The 26352-nt window shown below is 35.5% G+C and overlaps 1 protein-coding gene across 20 annotated transcripts in view; it reads left to right on the top strand.

Annotated features, from left to right (window-relative positions):
* Window positions 1–26352, top strand: part of LOC126767862 (protein lap4) — a 162896-nt gene that overhangs the window by 73394 nt on the left and 63150 nt on the right. For 15 of the 20 annotated variants that reach the window (XM_050485541.1, XM_050485553.1, XM_050485543.1 and 12 more), the window contains 7 exons: window positions 8042–8397; window positions 8667–8945; window positions 9434–9634; window positions 10632–10818; window positions 10959–11464; window positions 15900–16187; window positions 24684–24794. In XM_050485541.1, the coding sequence (XP_050341498.1) occupies window positions 8042–8397; window positions 8667–8945; window positions 9434–9634; window positions 10632–10818; window positions 10959–11464; window positions 15900–16187; window positions 24684–24794 (1928 nt within the window). Of the gene's footprint in view, window positions 1–7026; window positions 7547–8041; window positions 8398–8666; window positions 8946–9433; window positions 9635–10631; window positions 10819–10958; window positions 11465–15899; window positions 16188–24683; window positions 24795–26352 lie in introns of all 20 variants that reach the window. The other 5 variants (XM_050485550.1, XM_050485556.1, XM_050485551.1 and 2 more) reach the window with 4 other exon arrangements.

Below are 26352 nucleotides of genomic sequence, written 5' to 3' on the forward strand. Positions count from 1 at the left end.
TAAACTTTGGAAAATAGCGAGAATATAAAATGTTTGGTTAGCTCTTTTTTCCTTTCCGTTTTATCTATTTGGCTATTATTTATATGTTTTAGTTGTATTTTTGATATTTTAATTACTCCAGAAGCTTAAATGGCGTATTTTAATTATATACCCCACCATAATGCATTACTTTATTTGTCTTACTGTTCTTTTCAAGTCCAAACTCACACATACATATCTACATACTTTTGTACCGCAACGGTTTTTCCTCTGCAAAATACACCTGCTCTCCCCATTCGCTCAATCATTTATCGCAATCTTTGTTTACACTTTGTGATTAGCGCTCAATATACTTTATACCAGTTGGAAGTTTATTACATTATTTTATGGGAACACTTAAACACACATACATACATACATACAAAGTATTTTTATCATTCTGCGAAGCGTTTGGTTATCAGCTTTTGGTTGTTGCGTACGTACAGAAGTATATATGTACATATGTTTGCATGTTTGTATGTGTGCATATTAGATTTTCTCTGGCAGAATATTCTTTTCCGCGCTCGTTGTCATTAGGCCCACTCATCGATTTCGCTGCCATAAATGGAACGGAATAAAAGGCAGTTTATGTTGCTTCTAATGCTGGCTAATACATCGCTAGTGTTTTGCTCAATACTAATTTGTCATATACATAAGTATGTCGTTACAGGTGCATAGATAAGAGTTTTTGTTGTTGTTTTTCTGCTATGCTATCTATGGAATTTTGTAGTTGCAAGATAACGCAAGTTATTTGTTTGTATTCTTTTGCTTGGCATGCCACCAACCAGCCAGCCCGATTGGCTACGCGACCCAGTCAGGGCACAGCGTACCGATGACGAAACATTTCCGACTTTGGTAATTGTTTGTTTTTGTTGCTGTTTTCCAACTTTTGATTCACTGAGTCAGATACACAAGTTCTCGCTGCTGCCATTTCAATTTATTAAGTGTAACACTTTGCGTTGTTTTGTCTTGTTTTTGTTGTTCAACATTCGCATTTTGACTTTTGATGGTTTTTATTTGTTTTTCGACTCACTATCGCTTGGCTGTTCGAATTTCATCAACTCTTTTCATGCTTTGCCACCTTCTAGCTCCAGTTTTTCTCTTTCTCTTTTGCACTTTTAATGTTTTTCTGTTTCACGATTTTGTCGTTTTGTTGTTTGTTTTCTATAGTGGAATTTTCTTCATTAATTTTTAGAGTTTGTATGTTTGTGTGTTTGTGCTTACTTGTTTGACACTTTTCAACGGTTTATTGTGTAATTTGTCAAATCAAATGCGCGAAGATTTGCGACGATTAATCATTTTGTGCGAAGCTTTAGCCATTCGGTACAAGTGTGAGGTACAAAGTGCGAAAATAAGTTGGAAAATTCGCAAAAAATATTTTTTCAATTTAATTTGAGAACTTGAATTTAGAAGCACTGTCACTGAAACTAAATTTCCGTCTATTATACTATATATAATTTGGTATTCTCAGTTTGTAAAAAAGTATTCATTTGCTATTTTGTATTTGCTATTCATTCTAACTTTCTCATTTATTCACTAATCACACTTCATTCGTGTAAATATTTCCATTTAATTTTTAACAAATTATCGTCCTTGCAACAAGTTCCTGTTAAAATTTACTGCCATTAATTATGTTGACTGAAATTCATTTAGCATTTCACTTGTTCTTCTGTCAATCGCATTTTCAAAGTACAGTTATTTTTGCTAATCCAACAAGCCTGTCATTTGCATTTACCTTTTAATGCATTTCATAGTCACGGGCTACTTGGTCTTGACCTCATTTTAACTAATTTGTTTGAGACAAAAATAATTGGAGAGCATTTAGTGAAATTGAAAGTGTGCATCCGATGTAGCAATTAAATTCTGACAAGTTTAAAGTTATTTGTTTGTAGCAATTAGCATTTTAGTATTTATGCTTCATAAAAATCATCTTGCGATTTTTTTTTTATATCTTTCCGGTTTGGTAATTTCTCATATTCGTGCTCATATTCTCTTAGTTTTACAAAATATCGCAATTTCGCCTCATAAAGTCGGCTTTTCTAATATGTCGCGAACAGAAATACGATCTTATATTAAACTTGAGAAAAAAACATTAACTACGGTTGCACCGAAGCTATAGTATAAATACCCCTTTACAACAGATCTCTGACACGACTTTAATTGTTCCGTCAGACTCGAACTGAACAATTTCTTCGGAGATTGCATTATTGACTTGAAGAATGACACGTGAAAAATTTCGTGAAAATATCTCCTCAAATGAAAAGGTTTACCGTGCAAGCACTTCATTTCGATCTTTCAGCTTGTATGACAGCTATGTACTATAGTTGTCCGATATCGGTCATTCGGACAGATGAGCAGGGACTTGTTGAGAAAAGGCTGGATATAATAAACATTAAGCAGGCCTCGAAGTTCTGCTCTACTATGCAGTAGTATGGTGGACAGGTGTATGGAAATCGACCTACCAGAATCTAATGGAAAGTGCTTAAAGCCTCTCTCCATTGTGCAAAACGGGAGCTTTAAGAACAACTCCAAAGCGGCTCTTGAACTTGCACTAAGCCTGTCTCGTATAGACCTATTCGCCGAAAATTGCGCAGCAAAATCGACGCACGACTACTGGCTGCAGTAGAATTTACTTATAGAATCTTCGGGCATAGCTCGGTGGGTAAAGGTGGTTGGGCAAACACCGACTACATGATCAAACTTTACAATTGGAAAAGAAGGTTCAAAGTAAACGTTAAAAAGGATGGCTGGCATAAAAGTATGCTATGCTATGCTCTAAACATTTACACGGATGGCTCGAAAAAGGACGATGGATTTGATGCGGGAATATACTGTCCAGAGTTAGGCATAAGGCAGTCTTTTAAGTTACCGGACTACTGCGGTAAATTCCAAGTTGAGGTCTTTGCTATTACGGAGCTGGCCTCTAATGCACCTGCAGGTAATTCCATAGTCAACATCTGCGTAGACAGCCAAGCAGCAATCAAGGCAGTAACCTCGTATCGCATATCGACCAGAAGTGTCTTGGGAAGCAGGGCAGCAGTTGAAAGTGTTGCCAGAAGCAAGCAACTTCACTTCTACTGGGTGCCAGGGCACAAAAGCAGCGAGGGCAATGAAATAGTGGATGAGATTGCCAAGAATGTTGTACGGCTAACATCCAAAAGCGTGACCAACATTGAAAAACCCATGCATTGTCTATACGGCGATCTCGTCAGAAGCATGGTAAAGAAAATCAAAACCCGCTGAAAAGAGCTACCTGGGTGCAAAACGGCAAAAGTCATGTTCAAAACGATAGATTGGAAATACACAAAATTCTTATTCGCACTCGATAAAAAAGACTGTAGAAACATGATGGGAATACTAACTGGCCACTGTCTGGTGGCCCGCAGGGTAAGGCTGACAGATTGAGAAGACTGCAGGAAATTTCTAGAGCAGGGCACCTGGGAAACACTGAAACATCTCTTGTGCACTTGATCCCCATTGGCAAGACTACGCTGTAAGCATCTGGGGTCCTCACGATATGATATAGAGGAGGTATCGATAGTGAGGCCGCAGAGTCTGTAAAAATTCGCGTCAAGCGCGAGCATCCTAAAGGATGACTACTCCTCTTGTGGCCCTAGCAATCTACAATCTCCAACTGGTATCGCAAAGGACCAAAACTGGTCTATGCGTGGTTAATTGGCCAGCCAGATTAACCTAACCTAGTTTTTGAGTATCGATCTAAAGTTTTTCACTCGAGCTTTTCTCCTCAAGCAGCTATTCATTTGTCGGAACCTTCAATATCGATCAAAATGAAGTTTTTGTTTTGAAAAGATATCTTTGTGAAATTTCATCAGATCGTTCTTGGTTTGATTAGCAAAATTCTTGCGATATATGAATACTTTCTTAAGCAAATTTTCATTTTAAGCATGTTAATATTATATAATATTTCATTTCAACATATAAACCGTTTTAGTTACAAGAAAGCCTTATAATGCCATAATGACATTTACATATATTAGCTTTGGCCTCTCTCCCCTTTTGTTTTATTGATTTGATTGCCTTTTGTTTGCGACTAATTGAAGTTCAATTGCCGACAGATATCACATTTTTTGCACTTAATTAAGCCAGCAGCACAATTAGTAATCGTTTAACTCATAAGTAGCAGGTAATTAACCTTTTAGGAATTTCTTCTTTAATCCGCGAAGCACAAGCTCAAGGGCAAAGTAGTTGAGCTTGCAACAACAACAAATAATTAAGCCGCTAATTAAATTGGCATTTCGCCTAATCAGCTTTTTTAATTAAATTTTAATTTTTTTAAAACAAAAGTTGCATTAATTTTAATTTGCCGCTCGCATTTGTTAAATTAAATAATCTGCAATATTGTAATATCGAATATTATATTTCTAGCACTGCCACATGCAGTCCAGCCCCTTTAGTCTCACTCTAATCATACCTATTAATTGAACAGTCGGCCAGCTGTTTTCCCAACGTACTTTACCAAGCATTGACCTCTGCCTGCCATGGTCGAGCGGTTTTGTGTCTTCGGTGCGTCATCTCGGGATGCTGACCGGCTGTTCGAGCCATTCAATGCTTGACTGACCAGTGATGCTGCATAAATAAAGCATTCCCATTTGCTCCTCGTCATATTTGCCATTATATACTATATTACGATACACTTGATTGTTGTGCTGCGCAGGCGGCTCCATGGCATCGCACGCTTTGTCGTTTCCTTGGCGCGTGGAGAGCTCCTGTTGGGCGGCCGTGGGCTGTTGCGCCCTGTGGTGTTGTTGAACTGTCGTCTTCTGTGTTGTAGATGGGCAGTGTGTGCGGTTGGTTGCTGTAAAAGTCAATCGAATTTTCGTGCCAATATGCTGCTTGTGCTAGCTTTGTTTAGTCGTTCGATTCGAAATTTATGATCATCTTCATTCACGCTTCAATGACCTTTCACTCTGCACAATTGTAGAATGAGTGACATGGCTGGTGTAGAAATTTGTTTGCGATTTATTGTGTTCAACGTGGTTTGTTGCCAAACATTTGTTGATGAGTAGATTGTGGTAGCGCAAGCGAATTACATATTTGCATTTCATTTGGACCAAAGTTATAAAGCATTTTATTTATTGCTTGAGAGAACTCAACTTTATGTCTTTTGAATGGATACACACAGTCTAATCTGCAGCTCAATGTCTGCACTATGTTGTCTGGGATAGCTTGTTGTAAATTTTTATTGATTTTCTTTCTTGCACAATTAAATGCTAGAAATCATAAAATTTAAGGGGATATCGGATCACTTAACCTACAAATACATACTTTGTCGTGTATCACAACTTCGGTGCAGCCGAAGTCACAGGAGTTTCTTTTATATACCCTTTGGATGAAAAAAAGGTTCAACTTCATCAATGAACTCCATTTTTCTCCATAAAACTCAAAAAAATATTTTTAAATTTTCAATCCCATTTAAAACTTTGTTGTATTACCATATATTGTTATAAATCTTGTGCAAAGTTTAAAAAAATTGTGACCAGAAAATATATATTTGGACTCCTATCTTCGCATATATCGACCATTTGGTATAGAGGAGGAGTGATGTGGGATGTTCTGATATGGTTGTTGTTATTGTTAGATTTAAAAAGTAGGATGATGTTTTTGGCTCTTTTTTGAAACACGACAGTCCAAAAATATGAAAGAAATCTCAAACTCGCGCTATGCGATTTTTAAGATTTTTAGAGGCTCGACTATCTATATAACAATAGGATAGGGGTTACATGGGTCTACAGGTTTCAAAAAATCGAATCTTTTTATTGTATTATCCAATTCAGCAACACCTCTAGAATATTGTCCTAAATTTTCAAGTTGATCCGAGTAATAGTTTCGGAGATACAGCCTTGTGAACTTGTGCGCTCGAGGCTAGCTAGGCTAAGTGCGCCCTTATTAAACGAAACTGTGTTTTTGAAGTCTATTGGCAAGATTTCTCGAGATCTACTCAACGAATCTTCATGAAATTTTTCACAGATCTTTGAGATACAATTCTTAAAGACTTAGACGAAGAATTTTTTTTCAATTACAACTATTTGTAAAAAAAATTCGCGAAATTTTTATTTTCTTTTTTTGTAAAAATGTCTGCCAAAAATCCAATTTTCAGTTTTTTTCCTTAGTCCAACTTCTAAGTTAAGGTTTTAACTAAACATGTATTTTGAAGATCCTGGACGAGTTTAAAATATTTTTTTTCAAAAATTTCGAAATAATAATGTATGTTTATAACAATAAAAAATGCTAATAAAATATTAAATTTTTTATATGAGAAAAAAATTGTTGAAAAATGACTGTTTTTTACCCGAGGAAACCCATGAACCCCTTAAATAAAATTTAAATCAAATTATTGTCATCGCAACAAAATTAAGAAATATTCGCAATAGAAGATAAAATAATTTCCATAATCCTCGATTTATTTAAATCTCCTTTCGAAAATCTCCGAAATACCGCTAGCATTTAAGTTTACCGTTCAAAGCAATATATAAGTGCTTGCAATAAATCTACAAAGTACCAAAAAGAAATATATTATTGCGCCACGCGTGGAGCTTTCGTTGGCTGTGCCGCTTAGTCGCGCGATTTAAGCGATGAATTGTGTAGTCACTAGTCACTTTCAAAAGCTATTATCGATGCAGTTCAACGCATTAAAATCCAATAAGCAAATATATATTTTGTAAAGTGCCTGCGATTTTTTCACTGCTTTCCAGCTGCACAAACACACACACACACACACTCAACCGTGCTCATGCATATATGCATATGCTTTTACTTTACGTTCTTATATTGGCTTTGCCAGCTGCCTGAGCGCTCGCTTCCACTGCACTGCTGCTGAAATCTTGCTCTAGTGCTTGTGCGATTATATAAAATTGCGTACGCATAGATGCCAGCTACTTTGCTTCAGCTACCCGTACGCCGGCAACTGCAACTGTTGCCTCTACTGCCGAGGACCGAAGACGTTTTGCGATTCGATGAAATTGCACAAAATAATAAAATTGATAAAAGCTCTTTACAGAATGATGATGCATTAGATATAATTGTGTGTCTGTACTTGCACAGCACAAAGGCGGCGGCGGGTATGTGATCCGTTTACACAAAATCTGTTACACCAACGAATAAAGAAAGCAAAAGCAGAAATATTATTGTTTATATCGAATACGTGAAGCGTATAAGCCGATTTTTGACTCACATACAGTCACACCGACAAACATACAAACCTACAAGCGCATGCATTATTGAATAAGGAAAATAAGTGTAGAAAACGAGAAGAAGTGAAACGAAAAGCAAAACGTTAATATGTTCAACATTAAGTTAAAAATAAAGGAGGGCGACAACACGCTGCCCCGCTCGCGGCGTTCGGGCTCGCTGGGCAGCACCAGCGGCCGCAACAGTCCGGCCAATATGAGCTTACGCAGTTCACTCGCCTCCTCCAATCGCAGTCCGAGCAATTCGCTGCGGCGCAAGGACAAACGTGTGCGCATCGTAACGACGTACACCGACGAGCTGGAGCGCAACCGACAATATGGTAAGCAAATATATACTACGTGGTAATGCTAAATGGTAACGGTAATGATGATGCGGCAGCTGAAGTGTCTCTGTTGGCGCGGCTGCATATGCAGCTGAAATCATAACTAAGTGCTCGCCCACAGGTGGGCTTGGTTGTGGCTTGGGCGCTCGTGAATTTGAGTGTGCCCTACATTTTTGTGGCCGCAGCGCATTGCTACATGATAATAACAAACGTGACGTGCATTACAAACAACATGCCTTGCGCTACACCCTTGGCTGGGAGGACTATAAGCGCATGGCAGTGAATAAAGACAGTCTAGACCAACGAAACTTGCTTGAACTCAAAACTTTTCTGGGAATACCTATCTATATATGTATAGGTAGTGCATTTGTTGAAAGCGAAAATGTCATAAAGTTGTATTTGTAGCCATAAATGTTACTTCCAAATCGTATTTAATGCCACAAACTTCTATTACATTAACTCATACGCATTCTTCTCTTTCTGCCATTACAGATGCCGTGGACGGTCTCACCGAGCTGCGTCTCGAACAGTACGAAATCCATATTGAGCGCACCACTGCCGGTCTGGGCTTGAGCATAGCGGGCGGCCGCGGTTCAACACCATTCAAAGGCGATGACGAAGGCATTTTCATATCACGCGTGACCGAGGGTGGCCCAGCGGATTTGGCCGGCTTGAAAGTTGGCGATAAAGTACTGAAAGTGAATGGCATAAATGTGGTCGACGCCGATCACTATCAGGCCGTGCAGGTGTTGAAAGCCTGCGGTGCGGTGTTGGTGTTGGTGGTGGAGCGCGAAGTTACACGCCTAATAGGCCATCCAGTGTTTAGCGAAGATGGCTCGGTCTCACAGGTGGGTTTACACAAACAAATACACATATGTATATATGTACATATAGTCGTTATGTCAACGCCACAAGTTGCGCAGATCCCTCATTTGTAGCGTAATTAAACGCTTGCTGCGGTAAATTGTGTCGTTAAACATGCAATTAGCGCTGTGAAAGTGCGAATTGTCGCTTAATATATGTTTGCAAATTGATTTTTATTTACTGCAATGTGAATGCGAATGCGCTCGCATATAAACATACAAATATTTGCAAATTAAATTTTCTTCACTTGCAGATATCGGTGGAAACGCGACCGTTGGCCGCAGCGCAGCAGCATGAAAAATTCATTCCGGCACCGATTGAAATTATTCCACAACAGCAGCAGCTGCAACAACAACAACTACAGCAAGCGCCTGCCAACTTCAACAGCTATCAAGCGAATGTATTTACAACACCAGCAACAGCAACAGCAGCAGGACCAACAAATGCGGCAAATTTATCACAACAGCAGCAACAACTCCAACCGCAACATGTTGGGGTGGGTGCAACAAATGGCGTTTTGGAAAATGGCAAGGTCGGTTTTGTAGGTTGTCGGTCGTCGGTCAGTTTGGCAGTTGAATTTTTAGTAAAATTCATGAAAAATGGTTTTGCAAACGAAAATTAAATGAAAATAGTAAACGGAATTTTGCTCATGCAGAAAAAGTTTCGCTGCAAATATTTGAAAAATAATTTGGAAAATATGAATATTTGATAAGTAATAACAAATTGACGATATGCATCAACAGCTCGAAGTGTGTTGATGAAAATTGTTAAAAAAAAATTAACGAATTAGTGTTATTTGCAACCATTTTTTCGAACTATTTAAAAAAAAAAATGTATTGTCTTATGCAACCATTTTTATTAGCTAATATTACACTAACTTCTATTAAGCTTAACAAATGTGTAGCATTTCTGCAATTAATTTTTAAGCTTGAAATCATGCTCCTTTCAAGATTATGCACCAATTTACGCCACTTCAATTTGACTTTTGCCTTTTACATGCATTTCATTTCATCATTGCAGGATGCCCCCTTGAGCTATTTACAACTACACACGACTTTAATTCGTGATCAAATCGGACAGGGCTTGGGCTTCAGCATTGCCGGTGGCAAAGGCTCGCCACCATTTAAGGATGGCTGCGATGGAATTTTCATTTCACGCATAACTGAAGGCGGTTTAGCGCATCGTGACGGCAAAATAATGGTTGGCGACCGCGTGATGGCTGTAAGTGCATTAAACCGACACCACAACAACAATATGCAGCAACTCGCATATGCTATAATGACTTTACTGTATACCTATATGTATATGTATATGTTCATTGCATATATGTATATATGTGTATTAGGGTGTGCTTTATTTTCCAATTTCATTATTTTTTTTTAAACGTCGTCTGTAGTTTGAGTTTTTACTCTAAAACAAGGATCCAACATCCAAAAGCTCTTTAAACCGTGCCTAAATAATTTTTTCCAAATATTTTATATGAGATTTTTTACACTTTTAATACAAACAATAAACAATAAATTGTTTATGTCCAAAATAAATAAATCTAAATTTTTGAAAAAGTGATATTCTAATACAAAATTTTTCGTTCTTCAAAAAAAAAATAATTTTTTTTTCATAAAAAGATTCCTTTAAAAGTTATCCCAATTAAAATTATGAATCAAAGGTACTTTTTCATATAGTACACCATGTCGTATGAGCAACACAGCATGTATAAATCACGCGTTTGAATGCTCAGACCATTTGATGCATAACTATGGCTGGGTATAACTTCTAAAGGAATGTTTTGGTGGAAAATATCAAAAAATACTTTTTTGTAGAACGGAAAATTTTGAATTATAAAATCACTTTTTGGAAATTGTAGCTTCACTTGTAAAATATACAAAAATTCCACATAAAATATATGAGAAAATATAATGTGTAAAGCGCGATATAAAATTGAAAATAAAGAGCTTGTTGACATTACAACTTTTGTTTTGAAACAAGAACTGATACTTCAGAAGGAGTTTGCAACAAAAAAAAAAAAAATAAAAATAATTAAATTGGCAAACTATTCACACCCTAATGAACACATAAATGTTTGTGTATGCGAATTGCTCGCAATTACACATTAACATTCGCAATTTGTCGCGGTTGTCATTGCCATATCAAACTGTAAATGCTGGCGTGTTGTTTGTGTACTTTGCTTAATCCACCACTGTGTGATTTGTATTTACAGATTAATGGCAATGACATGACGAACGCCTGTCATGATGCTGCGGTGCAATGTCTCACTGAGCCGCAACGGTTTGTGCGTCTGGTGTTGCAGCGCGAGTACCGTGGACCCTTGGAGGCACCGTTGAGTCCACGTAGTCCAGCTGTTTTGAATTCGCTCAGTCCTTCCGGTTACCTCGCCAATCGACCAGGTACATAAAAACGCACGCAGAAGCTGTTTTACGCATTTCTTCTTCCTTTAAAATTAAAATCGATTATTATTTCCTTTCTTTTTTTATTATTATTTCCTTCTTTTCTTTCCTTTCTTTGCACTTTGTTTTTATTACAACAGCGAACTTCAATCGCTCCATCGGCGACATGATATCAGAGCAAGCACAAACTAATCTGCAACATGCGCCCACAGCGGCACCCATACTGGCACAGCAACAGCAGCAACAGTATCCAGCTCAGCAACAATTTAACTACACCACGCAGCCGTCGGCTTACGAAATAAATAAAACTGTTACGATACCCAACGCCACAGCAGCAGCGGCAACATTAACTAGCGCTAGTGTAGGTGGTAACAATGCCCCGAAAACAAATGGTTTTACGACTGCGGCAACAACTGTGCCATACCAACAGCCACAGCCACAGCAGCAGCAACAAATCGATAAGGTCACGGGTCAACCCGTGCCAGCACCCAGGCGTGCAAATTCCATACCTTTGGGAGATGCGCCAGCGGAAGCCACACCAGCCAACGGTAATGCCGCGCAGCCCCCGGATTCGGCGAATAAGCCGACAGCGACACCGACTGCTGCCGGCCCGAACCCGGCCGCAGATGCTTCTGCTGAAACTCAGGTATGTAAAAGCGAAGGTTTGATTCTTTTTCCTTTACTCCACATTAATCAGTATTAATTGTGTGTCTGTCTGTAACCGATTTGTATTGAATACGTTACATAGTTACATAAAATACGCATTGGTCGTTAGTTAAACACATAATTATTGTTTGTCAGTCAGTCATCCATACACCACCATTCAATGTATCTACTCATTTTTCAGCGCGCAAATATTCGAAAAAACTACCGTTATAATATTACCTGCTCGTCTTCTGACAGCTGTTGATAGCTTCAAAATTACACATATGTATTTCACGCGCTTAACTGCTTCAATTTAATCGTATAATTATTGTATTAAAGTAATTTGAGTTATGTTGCTTTACCATTCATACAGTCGCGTGCATACCAAGCATTACCCCCTGCACCTCTGTATTCACATACATACCTGCTAACGAGTATTGTACAGGTGCCATTGTATTTGTACCAAACACTAATTTTGAGTTAAAGGTTGCGAAAAATTGCCAATGTGAAAACATAATTTACCGTTAAAATTGCAAATTACTGGCAAGGTAAGTATAAGCAGGGTATTTTTAAGCAATATAAGGTTGATTTTGGAAGACGATTACATTTAGTTAAGAGGTTACATAGGATTGATTCCTCAGTTAAAAAACAGCCCTTTTCAATTTTTTTTTTATTTTATAAAAAATGTAATATTTTATTAGACATTTTGATTGTACAAACGTACACTATTAACAAAGAAATTCTAAAATTTTTTGGAAAAAAATATATTTTAAACTCAGAAAATTGGGACGCCATTTCCGGTGACCCCTCGGAAAAAGATGCAGCCGCGTTGGCAGGATAACTCCTTACAGGATCAGCTAAAGTAAAAAAAAAACCGTTTTAGTTACAACCTTAACTTAGAACTTGGACGAAGGAAAAAAAGTGAAAATTGGATTTTTGTCTTTAAGAATTGTATCTCAAAGACCTGTGTAAAATTTCATGAAGATCGGTTGTGTAGTTCTCGAGAAATCTTGCCAACCGACTACAAAAACACAGATTCGAGAGAAACGCGTTTAAAGGTAGCCCACTTAGCCTAGCTAGCCTCGAAGGCACAAGTTCTCAAGGCTGTATATCCGAAACTGTTACTTGGATCAACTTGAAAATTTAGGACAATACACCCCTGGTAGAATTTGATAAGACAACAAAAAATTAGTTTTTTTTGAAACCCATAAACCCATGTAGCTACTTAAAGTTTTGGAAACCGATTATATCGGGTGATTTTTTAAGAGCTTGATATCTTTTTTAAAAAAAAAAACGCATAAAATTTGCAAAATCTCATCGGTTCTTTATTTGAAACGTTAGATTGGTTCATGACATTTACTTTTTGAAGATAATTTCATTTAAATGTTGACCGCGGCTGCGTCTTAGGTGGTCCATTCGAAAGTCCAATTTTGGGCAACTTTTTCGAGCATTAAAGCCCGAATTTCTTCGGAAATGTTGTCTTCCAAAGCTGGAATAGTTGCTGGCTTATTTCTGTAGACTTTAGACTTGAAGACCCCACAAAAAATTCTCAAAGGCGTTAAATCGCATGATCTTGGTGGCCAACTTACGGGTCCATTTCTTGAGATGAATTGTTCTCCGAAAAAAATATAGAATCGCGAGCTGTGTGGCATGTAGCGCCATCTTGTTGAAACCACATGTCAGTTCTTCCATTTTTGGCAACAAAAAGTTTGTTAGCATCGAACGATAGCGATCGCCATTCACCGTAACGTTGCGTCCAACAGCATCTTTGAAAAAATACGGTCCAGTGCATTTTTCGGGATGCATGGGCAGTTCTTGAACGGCTTCTGGTTGCTCTTCACCCCAAATGCGGCAATTTTGCTTATTTACCCATAAAGAAATGAGCCTCATCGCTGAACAAAATTTGTCGATAAAATATTCCGGCCGAAATGCTCGAAAAAGTGTTTTTCCGAATGGAAAAGACGCAGCCGCGGTCAACATTTAAATGAAATTATCTTCAAAAAGTAAATGTCGCTAACGTTTCAAATAAAGAACCGATGAGATTTTGCAAATTTTATGCGTTTTTTTTAAAAAAAAGTTATCAAGCTCTTAAAAAATCACCCGATAGTAAGTCAATTTTTTTTTGTAATACGCAATATCTCCAAAACTATTTGCCCGCTCAACCTAAAATTTTTGAAAATATACTCAAATATAAATATATGCATTTGATATATGCAAAAAATCGATTTTTTGAAGGTCACTAGTTAATATAACCGCTTAAATTTTAATTCGACTTAAAGTAATTCGGTATATGACCACAGATATAGAGTTTGTTTGCTTAGTTACGTCACACAAATCATATATAACCCCTTATTAATATAAACATCGTCCACTGTACTATATATTGAGGTTAGAATAGATTAAATTGAAAGTTGTCCAGGTTAAAAATTAGGACTTTTAGGTTAAAAAGATTATGAAATTAACTCTAAAAGTTGATTATCAGGTTTGACTTAAAACGAAGCTCATTTGCCATTGTAAAACTATCAAAAGACTGTAAATAATATATGTAAAAATTGTTTAGTTCGAAATGTTTTTGCTTCGTATTGACAGCAGTACGATAGATTTATGTGATAAATATTTTGCTGAACTCCAATGATAGTATATTTTTCGGCTTTTCTTGTAACATAACCTCACTTTATGTCGAAAAGTAATAAGAACCTAACTCGACTTTGTGCGTTTTTTAGTTTATTCTTCGTATAATCTAATTTTATGTCGAAAAGTAATAACAGCCTAACTCGATTTTAACAATTTTTTAATATACATATTAATTTTTGAGTTCTAAAATTTGCAAGTATTTGCCAAAAATAATAAAAATAACAGTAAATAACTTTAGAAGCTAAAAAAGGTTTTTATAACAGTTTTGGTAGCTTCAAAAATTATATAAAAGAACAGTATGATTAAAAAAATATTAAAGAAAATAAAATAAAAAATTTTAAAAATATTATTAGATATTTATTAATAGTAGAATAATATTACGAAATTAAATACTTATTTTTTTTGCATTATTTTTACAGTAAAAATATTTTTTTTTGTTTATAACATAATCTAATTTTATGTCAAAAAGTCGATTTTGTGCATTTTTTGTACATTTTCTTATATTTTTATTTTAGTATATGTACTAAAAATAATAAAAATCACAGTAAATAACTTTAAAAGCCAAAACAGTTTATTATAACAGTTTTGAAAACTTTAAAACGTATATAAAGGAACAGCATAGTTGAAAAAAAATATATAAACAAAAATTAAATTAAAAATATAAAAATTATTATCAGATAATTATTATTAGTAGAATAAGTATGAACTACGAAATTAAATACATATTTATTATTATTTTTTGCCTTATTTTTATAATAAAAATTAATATTTGTTGTAGCGCTGCTATTGAAAGGTGAGTACGCGTTCAGAGTGGTTTGCAAATTTCGCGGTAAATTATGAATTTCACATTGCATTTGCGTGTGGCACGCAGTTCTGCTTAATATTTGAACTCTTTCACCGGATAACAAACAATTGTTGATGATATTTTTATTTTGTTTAATAATTTCCGCCTTTAATGCGGAAGTATATATTTTTAATGATTATTTACTTATACCTTTATTGTGTGCTAATCTAAAATAAATAAATAATCAATTTATTTCCAATTAACCGCAATATTGTGTTTGTGTTTGTCTATTGCATGAATACATAGAGTTAAATGTGTACTTGGACGAATTTATTACTGTATGTACTACTATTTTGCAGAGCCCAGTGTAAACTCCTGCACCCCATGGTATACATAATAATATAAACATCCTTTATTACACCTGCATAAACATATAAATCTATATTTATATACATATATATATACTATATACATATTTGTAACAATTCACTGCAAAATTTTTCTTTATGTTTAATCGGGTTCGTACGCATTTAATTTACGTCTATTTAGGGCTATTTATTTATTGCTTAGTTTATAAATTTTAATTATACAGGGTGCCAACCGTCGATGCTCGTTTACTTGAAATTATTTTTGATTTATTCGGTCATTATTTTTATTTACTTAGTATAACAGTTATCACTTTGGCTAATTTAGACATCCTTATGTATGAATATATATGAGCGCAAAATTGCTTTAACACATCGACACTAAAAAATCTAGTTATTTAAGCCGAATTTATAACCCAAAAACCTAAACAAGCATTATTTTCTCTTTTCTTTCTTTTGATTTAATACAAAAAATTTTGAAACTCTTTAACCAAAACGCAATCCAACCAAACAATCAAACGCACGAAACGTCATTGAAAAACCCCACCAAAATGACAATTGCAATAAAAACAACAAAAACAATTATATGTATATGTCTAATCTTGTGTGTGAACTGCTTGTAATGCTGGGAAAACAATTTGCGCTCAATGCAGGTGCCGCCGCTCCGGCCGCTGACTAGTGAAGATTTCCAAGCGATGATACCGGCGCACTTCCTCAGCGGTGGCAGTCAACATCAGGTGAATGTGGCGCGTGGCAATGAGGTGGGCGTTGGACCCTCGGTCACCGTAACGGTGAATAAGGCTGTACCCGATCTGCCCATGTTCCCCGCGGCACCCACGGAGCTGGGTCGCATAACCGAAACAATAACGAAATCGACATTTACGGAAACCGTAATGACGCGTGTCACCGATAACCATTTAGCGGAGCCACTGATCAGTGAGGTGATTATCAAAAAAAAATATTGACCCATGAAGTAGACACACAGAATACTTAAGACAAGTGTGCACAAAATGCAAAAAGCAAAAAACAAAAGAAAATTTACAACATTACAGAAGTACAAGTAACAAAAAGAAAAAAAAAAACAAAAAAGTAAAAAAAAAAACAGTTGCAGCGCTACACTTTAAGTTCACACGGTAGTCGGCAAAAATGCGGGAAGCTGTATTGCATATTTAGTTATTGATTGCACACTTATCCATGCATCCATGCCTTCGCTATAACTTGCGGCATTATTCATGGTTTTCTCCAAATTAATTACATAATCTTCATATAGTTTGTTTTATTTTTTTTTTACTGTAAATAATTAAGAAGTTTCAACTGCGGCTGCTAACCGGATGCTTAGGCGCACCCAAATCGTATATAACTAACTCTCATCACACAAACTCTTATTGGTCAATGGTTTTCAGTTACTTTTCGAGTAGTTAGTGCAACAACTAAAATTTACGGTTTCACTTTAACGGTAGTTGTAAAGGTTATTGAAATGGGCGCTTTGAATTACCCTCATAAATTTATACATACATACTTACGTGTGTGTGTGCATGCGCCAAATAAATAGTCGATAAAAACCGTTATGAATGAAGCGTTAAAGTGTAGAAACAGATGGAGATTTTGTTTAAGAAAGACCTAGCACAATATAATAAGAAATACATATAATAATAAAAGAAATACATATTTTCAATATAGTACTACTATGGGCAAAAAATAGTAAGACTTTGTTCATAAGTTCACAATTCTTAATTTTTTCTTCGAAATCTATCTCGCCTGCCTCAAAGTAAAACCCTTTAATACAAACAAAGAATACTAGTGGCAACGTTTTTTCCAATCCTCGAAACAGTTATTAAAGTCAATTTCCGCTTTCAATGCGCGTGGCGATTCACGTTTAATGTCTTCACCTGACTCAAAACGGCTTCCCCGGAGCGATCGTTTGAGTTTGCAGGATAACTAGAAGTCACACGGAGCTAATCAGGTGAATGGTTGTGGCACGATATTGATTGAAAATTTGGCGAAAAACTCACGAAGAATCAATGCAGTATGAGGCGGTGTATTATCGTGGTGCAAAAACCAAGAGTTTTCGGCCGATAATTCCGGCTTCTTTTTACAAACAGCTTCACGCAAAGGACGCATAACATTCAAATAGTGTCCATTGTTGACAGTTTGGCCGATCCGAAAAAATTCGGAGTGCACCACACCTCGATAATCGAAGAAAACTATCAACATAACTTTGATTTTTAACCTGCTTTATCGTGTTTTTTTCAGCTTTGCCCCGATATTCGGCCGATTAATCGTCTGTTTCCGGGTCGTAAGCATAGATTCAAGACTTATCGTCAGTAATAATACATTTCATGACATCCTGGTAGTCGGAAAGCATTGTTTCACAGACGTTATCGCGACGCTGTTTTTCGAAAAAATTTAGTGATTTTGGAGCCAATCGTGCTTTTAGTTTTCTTAGGCCCAAATGATTTTTTGAAAATGGTTTTCACTGATGCTTCCTATATTTCAATGATGCCAGTAAGTTCTCTGACTGTTAATTGTCGATTATGAAGCACCAGTTTCTTTATTTTATTGACGTGTTGATCATCAGTTGATGTTGATAGCCGTCCTGAACGTGGTTCATCGTCCAATGCGTTCTCGATCTTCTTTGAATAATTTGTACCAATCAAAAACTCCTCCTTGCGACAAACCATTATTACCGAATACCTTCTCCAATATTCTGTATCTTTCGGGCCCAGAAATTTGATCTCGAATTCAAAATTTAATGGAACTTCTTTGTTCAATAATTTCATTTATCGTAAAAATCGCCGAATGCACTTTATGTACTTCAGAAAGATAAGCGTATACTAAACATGAATGTTTATTTTCGTCTGACATTGGCACAGATGGTACTGATAGTCATATTTACCTAGAAAAAAATTCAAATTAAAAGTCTTACTACTTTTTGCCCACAGTAGTACATTATCATTTTTATACTGCATGAAAAAATCAGTGGTACTTTTAATAGTTTTTTGCACAAAATTTTCTCAAACTAAATTTTTTTTAAATTATAAAATTTTCAAATTTCGAAATCTGTTTTCGCATTTGAACGCTTGAAATTTGTTAGATATAGTTAAATGTATGCATGTAGATACTTTATTTAAAGAACTCTTGAGTTTGTCAATGAATGAGGTTTATTATCTAAATAAAATTGCGCTTGTAAGTAACCGCACATCTACATACATACATCAATAAAATGCTATCAAGCCTGCCTGCCTGTGGTGGGTTATCAAATTGTTTACTAACTTTAAGCTGCACTATACTTTTTATATTTTTTTCTCATAAAAACCATTCGTGAATTTAAACAATTTATTTTAGGTAGTAGTTTATATATGTATATATCCTCACCTAAAATGCAAAAAACGTATCAGATAACGAAATTAAGTTTTGTATTGCTTTTGATTCACTCCATCACGTTACTTATTGTATAGTATAAGCATAAAATTTTCAGCTTCCGCCGTCAGATACAACCAATATAACTAATATATAACCAATATATAACCGTTTTATAACCAAAACTCATATTTTGTTTCAATATGAGCGGTTTCTATTATATCTTTTTTCTTTCGCCTGTAAACTTATGAAAAGTGATGTTACGTTATTTTGCATTTTAGGTGACGATATGTTTGTAATGATATGCGCATTTTAGTGGTATAAAATTATTTGAAACAAATTTTATCTGGCTGCCATCGCAGCAACGTTCTTACATGATAGCTTTTCTTGGGAGTTAAGCTTAGACCAGGTTACTTGAATAGGCTAGTTTTCATTCGGGTACTCATACTTGTATAATTTAAGACATGTCTGTTATGATACATTTCTGTAGATGAAGGAAATATCGGCGAAACGACCAAATTTCTTAATAAATATAATTTCGACACCATGTGGATGGCTGGGTAGTTATAGAAGTTGTTTCCACTGAAGGGCTGCGAATTTTGTATTAAAAATTTTTTGAATAAAATATTTGATTTTCAATTAAAAAAATTAATATGTTACACTGTAATCTAGCAGAAGAGTACCTTGTTAACTGTTTTCATACTAGCTGCAAATAACAAGGAAGACACTTTAACGATGAATAAAAATATGAAGCCACACTTCATGCAAATAATAAAAATTGTTTCTCAATCTTCAAACCGACTAACAAAAAACGTCAGAAAACACTAAATTTTACGGAAGAAATGGCAGAAGGAAGCTGCACCCAGGCTTTTATTTAAAAATTGTAAATGGGCGTGGCGTCGCCCACTTATGAACCAAAAACCATATCTCAGGAACTACTTGACCGATTTCAATGAGATTCGGTATATCATATTTTCTTAACACCCTGATGATATGTACGAAATATGGGTGAAATCGGTTCACAACCACGCCTTCTTCCAATATAACGCTATTTTGAATTCCATCTGATGCCTTCTCTGTATAATATATATATACATTAGGAACCAATGATGATAGCGGAATAAAACTTTAAACAAATACGGTATTTGAAAAATATGTAAATGACGGATAATGAAATCTCGATTATCACTTTATCATGCGAGAGTATAAAATGTTCGGTGGCACCCGAACTTAGCCCTTCCTTACTTGTTTAATTAGCTGATGGAGATCTAGTAAAAAGAAATCCATTATTTTCGCTATCGATTAAAGATTTCATCTAGCATAGTTAGGATGATTCGATTTATGTTGAATATAGGCCACTTGATAACTTGTTGCCCTTTTGAAGGCACAGAACTTCTCTTGGGGCGAACTCACAATAATCATTCACCATAGACAGTAAAACGTAGTAATCTCTTGGTGCAGTAATGAATTTCTGTTTACCAGATCTTATGTTTTAGTACCTGAAATAAATTCAGAAAAAATGATGGCATCTCTTTAAATAAGAAATATTTTTATATCCTAAGAAGAACACACTCTGAGAGTAAGTCCCGAAAGAATATTGAGAAACCACATCTAACTTAACATACTTATACTTTCGTTTTAGTTGAATAGTAATACCTGTTTATTTATGGTAAAACATTGGTTCATTTTATTCTGTTCCAAATAATAAGGATGAATTTTATGTAATCTTTCTAAATATTTATAATCATTTTTATTACGAAATAAACTGGAATGAAGTTTTAACCAAGTTGTAGCTTTTTTTTGTAGCTAGGTTACAAAAAATACTAAAGGGTGATCCATTTTTCCTACTTTTTTTCAATTAAAAAAACATAGAAACTTCAAATTTTATGTGTAATGCTTATTTTTATTCGAAAGAACATTCTTTGGCAATCATTTTTTGAAAATTATTTTTTTCAAATATTGGCCGCGGCTCCGTCTTAAATGGGGGATTGTCCGCAGAGACTTTAGATTTTACATATTCCACAGAAAAAAGTCTAGCGGTGTGATATCACAAGATCTTGGTGGCCAATCGACCAGCCCAAAGCGTTAAATTAGCTGCTCACCGAAGTGTTTTCTCAATAAATCCATTGATTGATGCGATGTGTGGGAAACGGCGATGTTTTGTTGAAACCAAATGTCGCCGAGATTACGAGCTTCAATTTCAGGCATCAAATAGTCGCTTATCATAGCGCGATAACAGTTAACATTGACGGTTACCTTCTCACCGGCATCACTTTTGAAGAAATATGGACCGATGATGCCACCGGCTCACAAACCAAACCGTTGCTTTTTCGGGATGAAATGGCAGCTCTTCAATTTCTTCAGATTGCTCTTCGTCCCAAATGTGGCAATTTTGCTTGTTTACATACCTATTGAGTCAGAAATTGGCATTATCGCTGAACAAAATTTGGCTCTCAAACGTCGGATCTTCTTGAAACTTTTCAAGAACCAACTTGAAACTTTTCAAGAGCCCATAGAGCGAAACGAAGTGGCTTGGGAAGGCGAATAGTACGCTCAGTAGGCCGATTATGTTGACCATAAATTATAAGTATATCTGGTTAATATTGCCGTACAAATTCTTGTTTTCAGTAGATGAGTAGATACTGAGAACGATGATTTCATTAGTACTAATTCCGTAGCTTTGTTTAAATACTTATGTTCAAAAACATCCGATCTTCTATTACCCTCGTTTGCGAGAACATTTCGCTTTGCCTTCTATGCGTTTGACCTCCTGAACTGAGTAGCAGTTAGAATATTACTACAGTTTTCGACAAATTCACTAAATAGTTGGAATTAATTTCATTTGCAAATATTTTTCCTGCTTCTTTGGATGATATCATTTTGGCTGTTGGCTTTTAAGAATTATTATCTTCAAAGTGAGGGAAACTAAAACAAAAACTTTCTTAAATTGTGGAAGAAAATCGTTGCATGTAATTGTGAGCTTCGGTGCAAAGTTTTTTGCCACCATGAATTTTTTTCCCTTATTGAAAGTGCAAATGTCGCTGCTTGTAGATTACCAACACAGCCACACTCTGTCGTTGCTCTTTACACAACCACACGCTTGGCTTCCGCTGCGTTTGGAGCAGTTTTCCTTGTGCTTTTACTTACTTTAGGATTTGCACTTTGTTAATATTATTAAACAAAAAGTTTAACGAAACTCTCTACTTCCTTTGTGGGTGCTGTTTTGCTGGCTGCGCTGCTTACTTTACCAAGAATAATTCAGAGCAACGCTCGTTTTGTTAATATTTGATATTTGCCATGGCTTATGGCTGAAGTGACGCATCTTGGCGCACAGCTGTTGTTGTTGCACACACGATATATGCGTCATATCAAGAGTAGAGGAGCGGTTTTCATCAGCCAAGTATATGTTTTCATACATACATACTTATGTACACATTTGCGTATTTTATATATATATTAAAAAGAGAATATTTTTTGAATGTCGTCTTTGCATGTCAGCTTTGGCCCGACTTGACGGATAAAACTTGCAGGTGCCGAGAAAATAATTTAGATTAGATCTGCCGAAACTGTGTTCTCTGAATTTGCGGAATTTTGAAAAGATTTCGGTTATAGAAATAGTTCTCTCGCATTCTGAAAATTGAAAATGCTTATTACGAACCAACAAATGAAACTATGCTTCATTTTTTAATAAAGTTCTTCTTTTGTTTTAGTTCTTTAAAGTTATTTTTACTGAATAATGCATATATTGCATGAGGGATGTAAAAATTTATCGCTGTTCGAAATAAAGACTTTTTTTAGGACTCTCCATATATAAGTTGGGGATTCGTTCGATAGGACATGTTCTCCAACACTGACCACAAACTGTAGGCCAATGGTTGAAAATTTGACTTTCCAGTCGGCCAATAATTTTTCAACCGTAAAAAAAGGTGTTTTCATGGCCATTGACCGCTAATACTGACGAAGTAGCTTGCATCTATTGAGCCTAATTTGTTTTAAGCGTGTTGTCAGAAGTTAATCTGTTGACCGCCGGTTGGTTTTCATGTAGAGATCATCTCGAGTAAGTCTTGACATTGATCTGTGTGATATATTCTTTTCCCTTGATATAGTTTTCTGTTTTATAAGGGTATTTGACGAGCTGAGTTGATTTAGCTATGACTATCTGTCCGTCTGTCTGTATATCCCGAACTAGTCTCTCAGTTTTTGAGATATCGATTTGAAATTTTGCACATGTCTATTTCTCCCAAAGAAGCTGATCATTTGTCGAAACTGTCGATATCGGCAAACTATATCGCATAGCTGTCATACAAACTACACGATCGGAATCGAGTGCTTGTATGGAAAACCCGAACTGAACGCTCGCAGTTATCAAGGTGCAACCGAAGTAAACGTGTTTTTTTGGTTATGGCTGAATTGGTTTGAACCATGCGTAGAGCTCCCCACCCCATTGTTAATAAGCAAACGCATACAATGAACCAACTATGATTAGAGGTTAGGGTGTGTCAAAGAAAACGAATATACAAGTATTTTCTTTGGCTTGGTACTCTGAAAAATAGGTTTTTAGACACCACTGTAATGTGAAGACCCTCCGCCTTACAGTTTTCTATTTTTTTCTTATTATCAGACAAAAATGGTCTTTTATAGATAATATTGTTCAGCTATTTTCAGTAGGTACCCAAGCTATTATTCGTTTATAAAGGGGCTACCGATTTCAAGAAATCATTCAGGATTGAGATCAAAAATGTTCATGTTTCACATTCCCAAGTATTAGTCTGAAAACATGAGATCGATAAAATTTGGTCGTTAAATTTATTGAATGATCCAGATAATATCAGTTGTCCAAAATACGCCTTTTTTGATCGGAATCCAAAGGATTTGGTGATGTGAAGGTATTATTGTGAAAGAAGTTAAGAGTCTTATCTGATGTAAAACGCTTCGAAAATGACGCTATTGAGAAAAACGGGTGCTTATAGGAGGCTGGAACTCAAATACTGTTCGAGATAGCGATTTAAAATTTTCGTATGTTATTTTTAAGGTATAAGACAACAATATTTTTTACTATTTTTTTTTTAATATATTTTTTTTTATTTTACACCAGGTGTGTCCCTTAAGATTTTATTCAAAAATCCTCATGAATATATTCATCTACTAGTAAAATATTTTGTATTCCGAAATTTAGCAGATAATTAGTCAAGCATGTAGAGAAATATATTCACGCTCAATAAAAAATTTGAGTAAATATATTTCTGAGTAGATACTGCGCAATATAAATATTTGTATTTTGAACTTATTTATACAACATTTTAATTAGTAAGAAATTAAAAGAAAATCACGATAGCGTAAGGAATTCGCACTTGTTTTGTTATCGCACACGTTTGTTTTGGCATCGAACATCAGTCAGCTCAGGTATTTCCTAAAGTTTTCTTATCGCTTCAGTTAAATTTAATCATCGCTGTCATTATTTATATTCATATTACTAACTACTTGCATGCACAAAAATTAAATTATAAGTAAACCGCCAATAGCACGAAATCGCTTAGGAAAAAGTTTAATTAAAGGACATCACTTCATATCCAACTGTGGCCTTTCGATAAGACAACTTAACTCGACTTAGTCGTTTTATTGCCTCAAGCTGCAAGTGGATTTTTTGGCTTAGAAAAATTGTCGCTTAAAGTATACACCTTAAAGTCTTCTTAAAATATTTTTTTTTTTAAATTAAAATTAAAGTTACTTAAGAGGAAACCTTCTCAAGTCAAATAAGTCGTTTTGAATTCGGTCCACAGTTATATATGTACAAATGTATGTTTCTTAGTTTCTTCTGCTTTCATTAACATGGCTTTACAATACTTATTTATTAAGTGAATATCTATGTAAATTATTTTGTTTGTAAATATCACCAACAATTATCGCACACATCATCAACCAAACACTCATTGCGCTTTTCGAGGGTCTTTCAAAATTTGATTTTCTGTAAATTGTAAACGATTTGTTAAAAAAAGTATACTGTAAATATTATTTCACATTCGTAACTATTGTAGTCGGCACATTAGTTCAACATTTCCATTTTATTCAAATTATAGGAAGTTATCTTGCCGAAGAATCAAGGGTCGCTGGGCTTCAGCATCATCGGCGGTACGGACCATTCGTGTGTGCCGTTCGGTTCACATGAGCCGGGCATATTTATATCGCACGTAAGTAACCAAAAATATTTATTTAATTATTATCTCGTTATACTATATTTAAAAAACTTAACTATATTGATTTGGGCTTTGCTTTTCTTGGCACAAAGAGCGCCGTTTGAAAACTGAATAGTACTACAAGTCCGACTTCTATTAATAAAATTGCAAATTAAAATTTGCCTACCTTGAAATAACGCAGTTTCATTACTTTAAAACAGTATTTTAAATATAAAATATCTCTTTTTTCCACCAAAGAAAATTCGTATTATCTTGAATAGCTAATCAATCGCTACCGTGGTGACTTCTTATTTTTCAAAAGCATAAATCTTAAATATAAATCATATCATATAAAATTTATTCGAGCTGTTTAGGCGAGCCTTAAGCAATTAAAAGTTTGTAACTGAACTTTTCTTTACTGGGGCCTATCATGAAATTCATTCTGTGACACTCGAGATCTCATTAAGTTATCATCATGAGTTCGAGGTGTGCAGATAACCAATACAGTTCTGAACGAACAAACATCTTTAAGTATTTTAATACAAATCTTTATTGTCGCATTCAAATTAGACACCTGAGTCAATACAAGCACGGCAACATGTAATCCAATTTTTAATACACTTTATCGGCTCGTTTTTAGAGCGCCATTCGCTAAATTGTTGGACAGTTTCGACGTCATATTCGTAAACCCACTTCTTATCCTCTGCTATCTCCCTCACGTTAAAACGACGATTTTCCAAGCGTGTTTCTTTTGACGTTATCGGCATTAACAGTAGCGGATGGATGAGTCACATGCGGCAAGTTTCGATGACTGACCTTCATTGTATGCTTTGTGCCACTCAAATACTTGTGTTCATGATAAAGTAGACTGCGCAAAATACTATACTTCGGCGACATTTTCAACGACTTCATAACCTTAATTCAATTCACATAACCAACTTTAAAGTTTTTTATTTTTATCTTGTGAAGAGTGATCCATTTGGATGTTCCCTACTTAAAAAAAAAAACATGAAATATCAAGTTAAATGGGGAATGTTTATTATTATTCGAAAAAACATTCTTTAGCATTTATTTTTTGAAGAATATCTCTTTCAAATTTGGCCGCGGCTACTTCTCAGATGGTCCATCCGTTAAGTCCAATTTTCGATGACTCGCTCGAGCATTTCGACTGGTAACTGGCGAATGACACGCGTGATGTTCTGCTCCAAGACGTGTATCGAAGTGGGATTGTACGCATAGACTTTATATATCCCCACATAAGAAAAGCTAACGGTCTTGGTGGCCAATCGACCGGTACAAAGCTTAAATTTTCTGCTTCCAATTCTCTCAATAAATCTATTGATTGATGCGTTGTGTGGTAAGTGGCGTCTCTTGTTAGAACCATTTCGATCAAATAGTCGTAATCATGACGCGGTAACGATGATTAAAGATTTCGTTCTCACCGACATCATTTTGTTATGGACTGATTAACCAAATCAGACTGTTGTTTTTTCTGGATGATGACAGCTATTGAATCCCTTTAGGTTGCTTTTCATCTCAAATGCGTCAATTTTGCTTGTTTACATTTGGCTTT

Source organism: Bactrocera neohumeralis, chromosome 2 (genome assembly GCF_024586455.1).
Source record: "Bactrocera neohumeralis isolate Rockhampton chromosome 2, APGP_CSIRO_Bneo_wtdbg2-racon-allhic-juicebox.fasta_v2, whole genome shotgun sequence".
NCBI classification, from domain to species: domain Eukaryota; kingdom Metazoa; phylum Arthropoda; class Insecta; order Diptera; family Tephritidae; genus Bactrocera; species Bactrocera neohumeralis.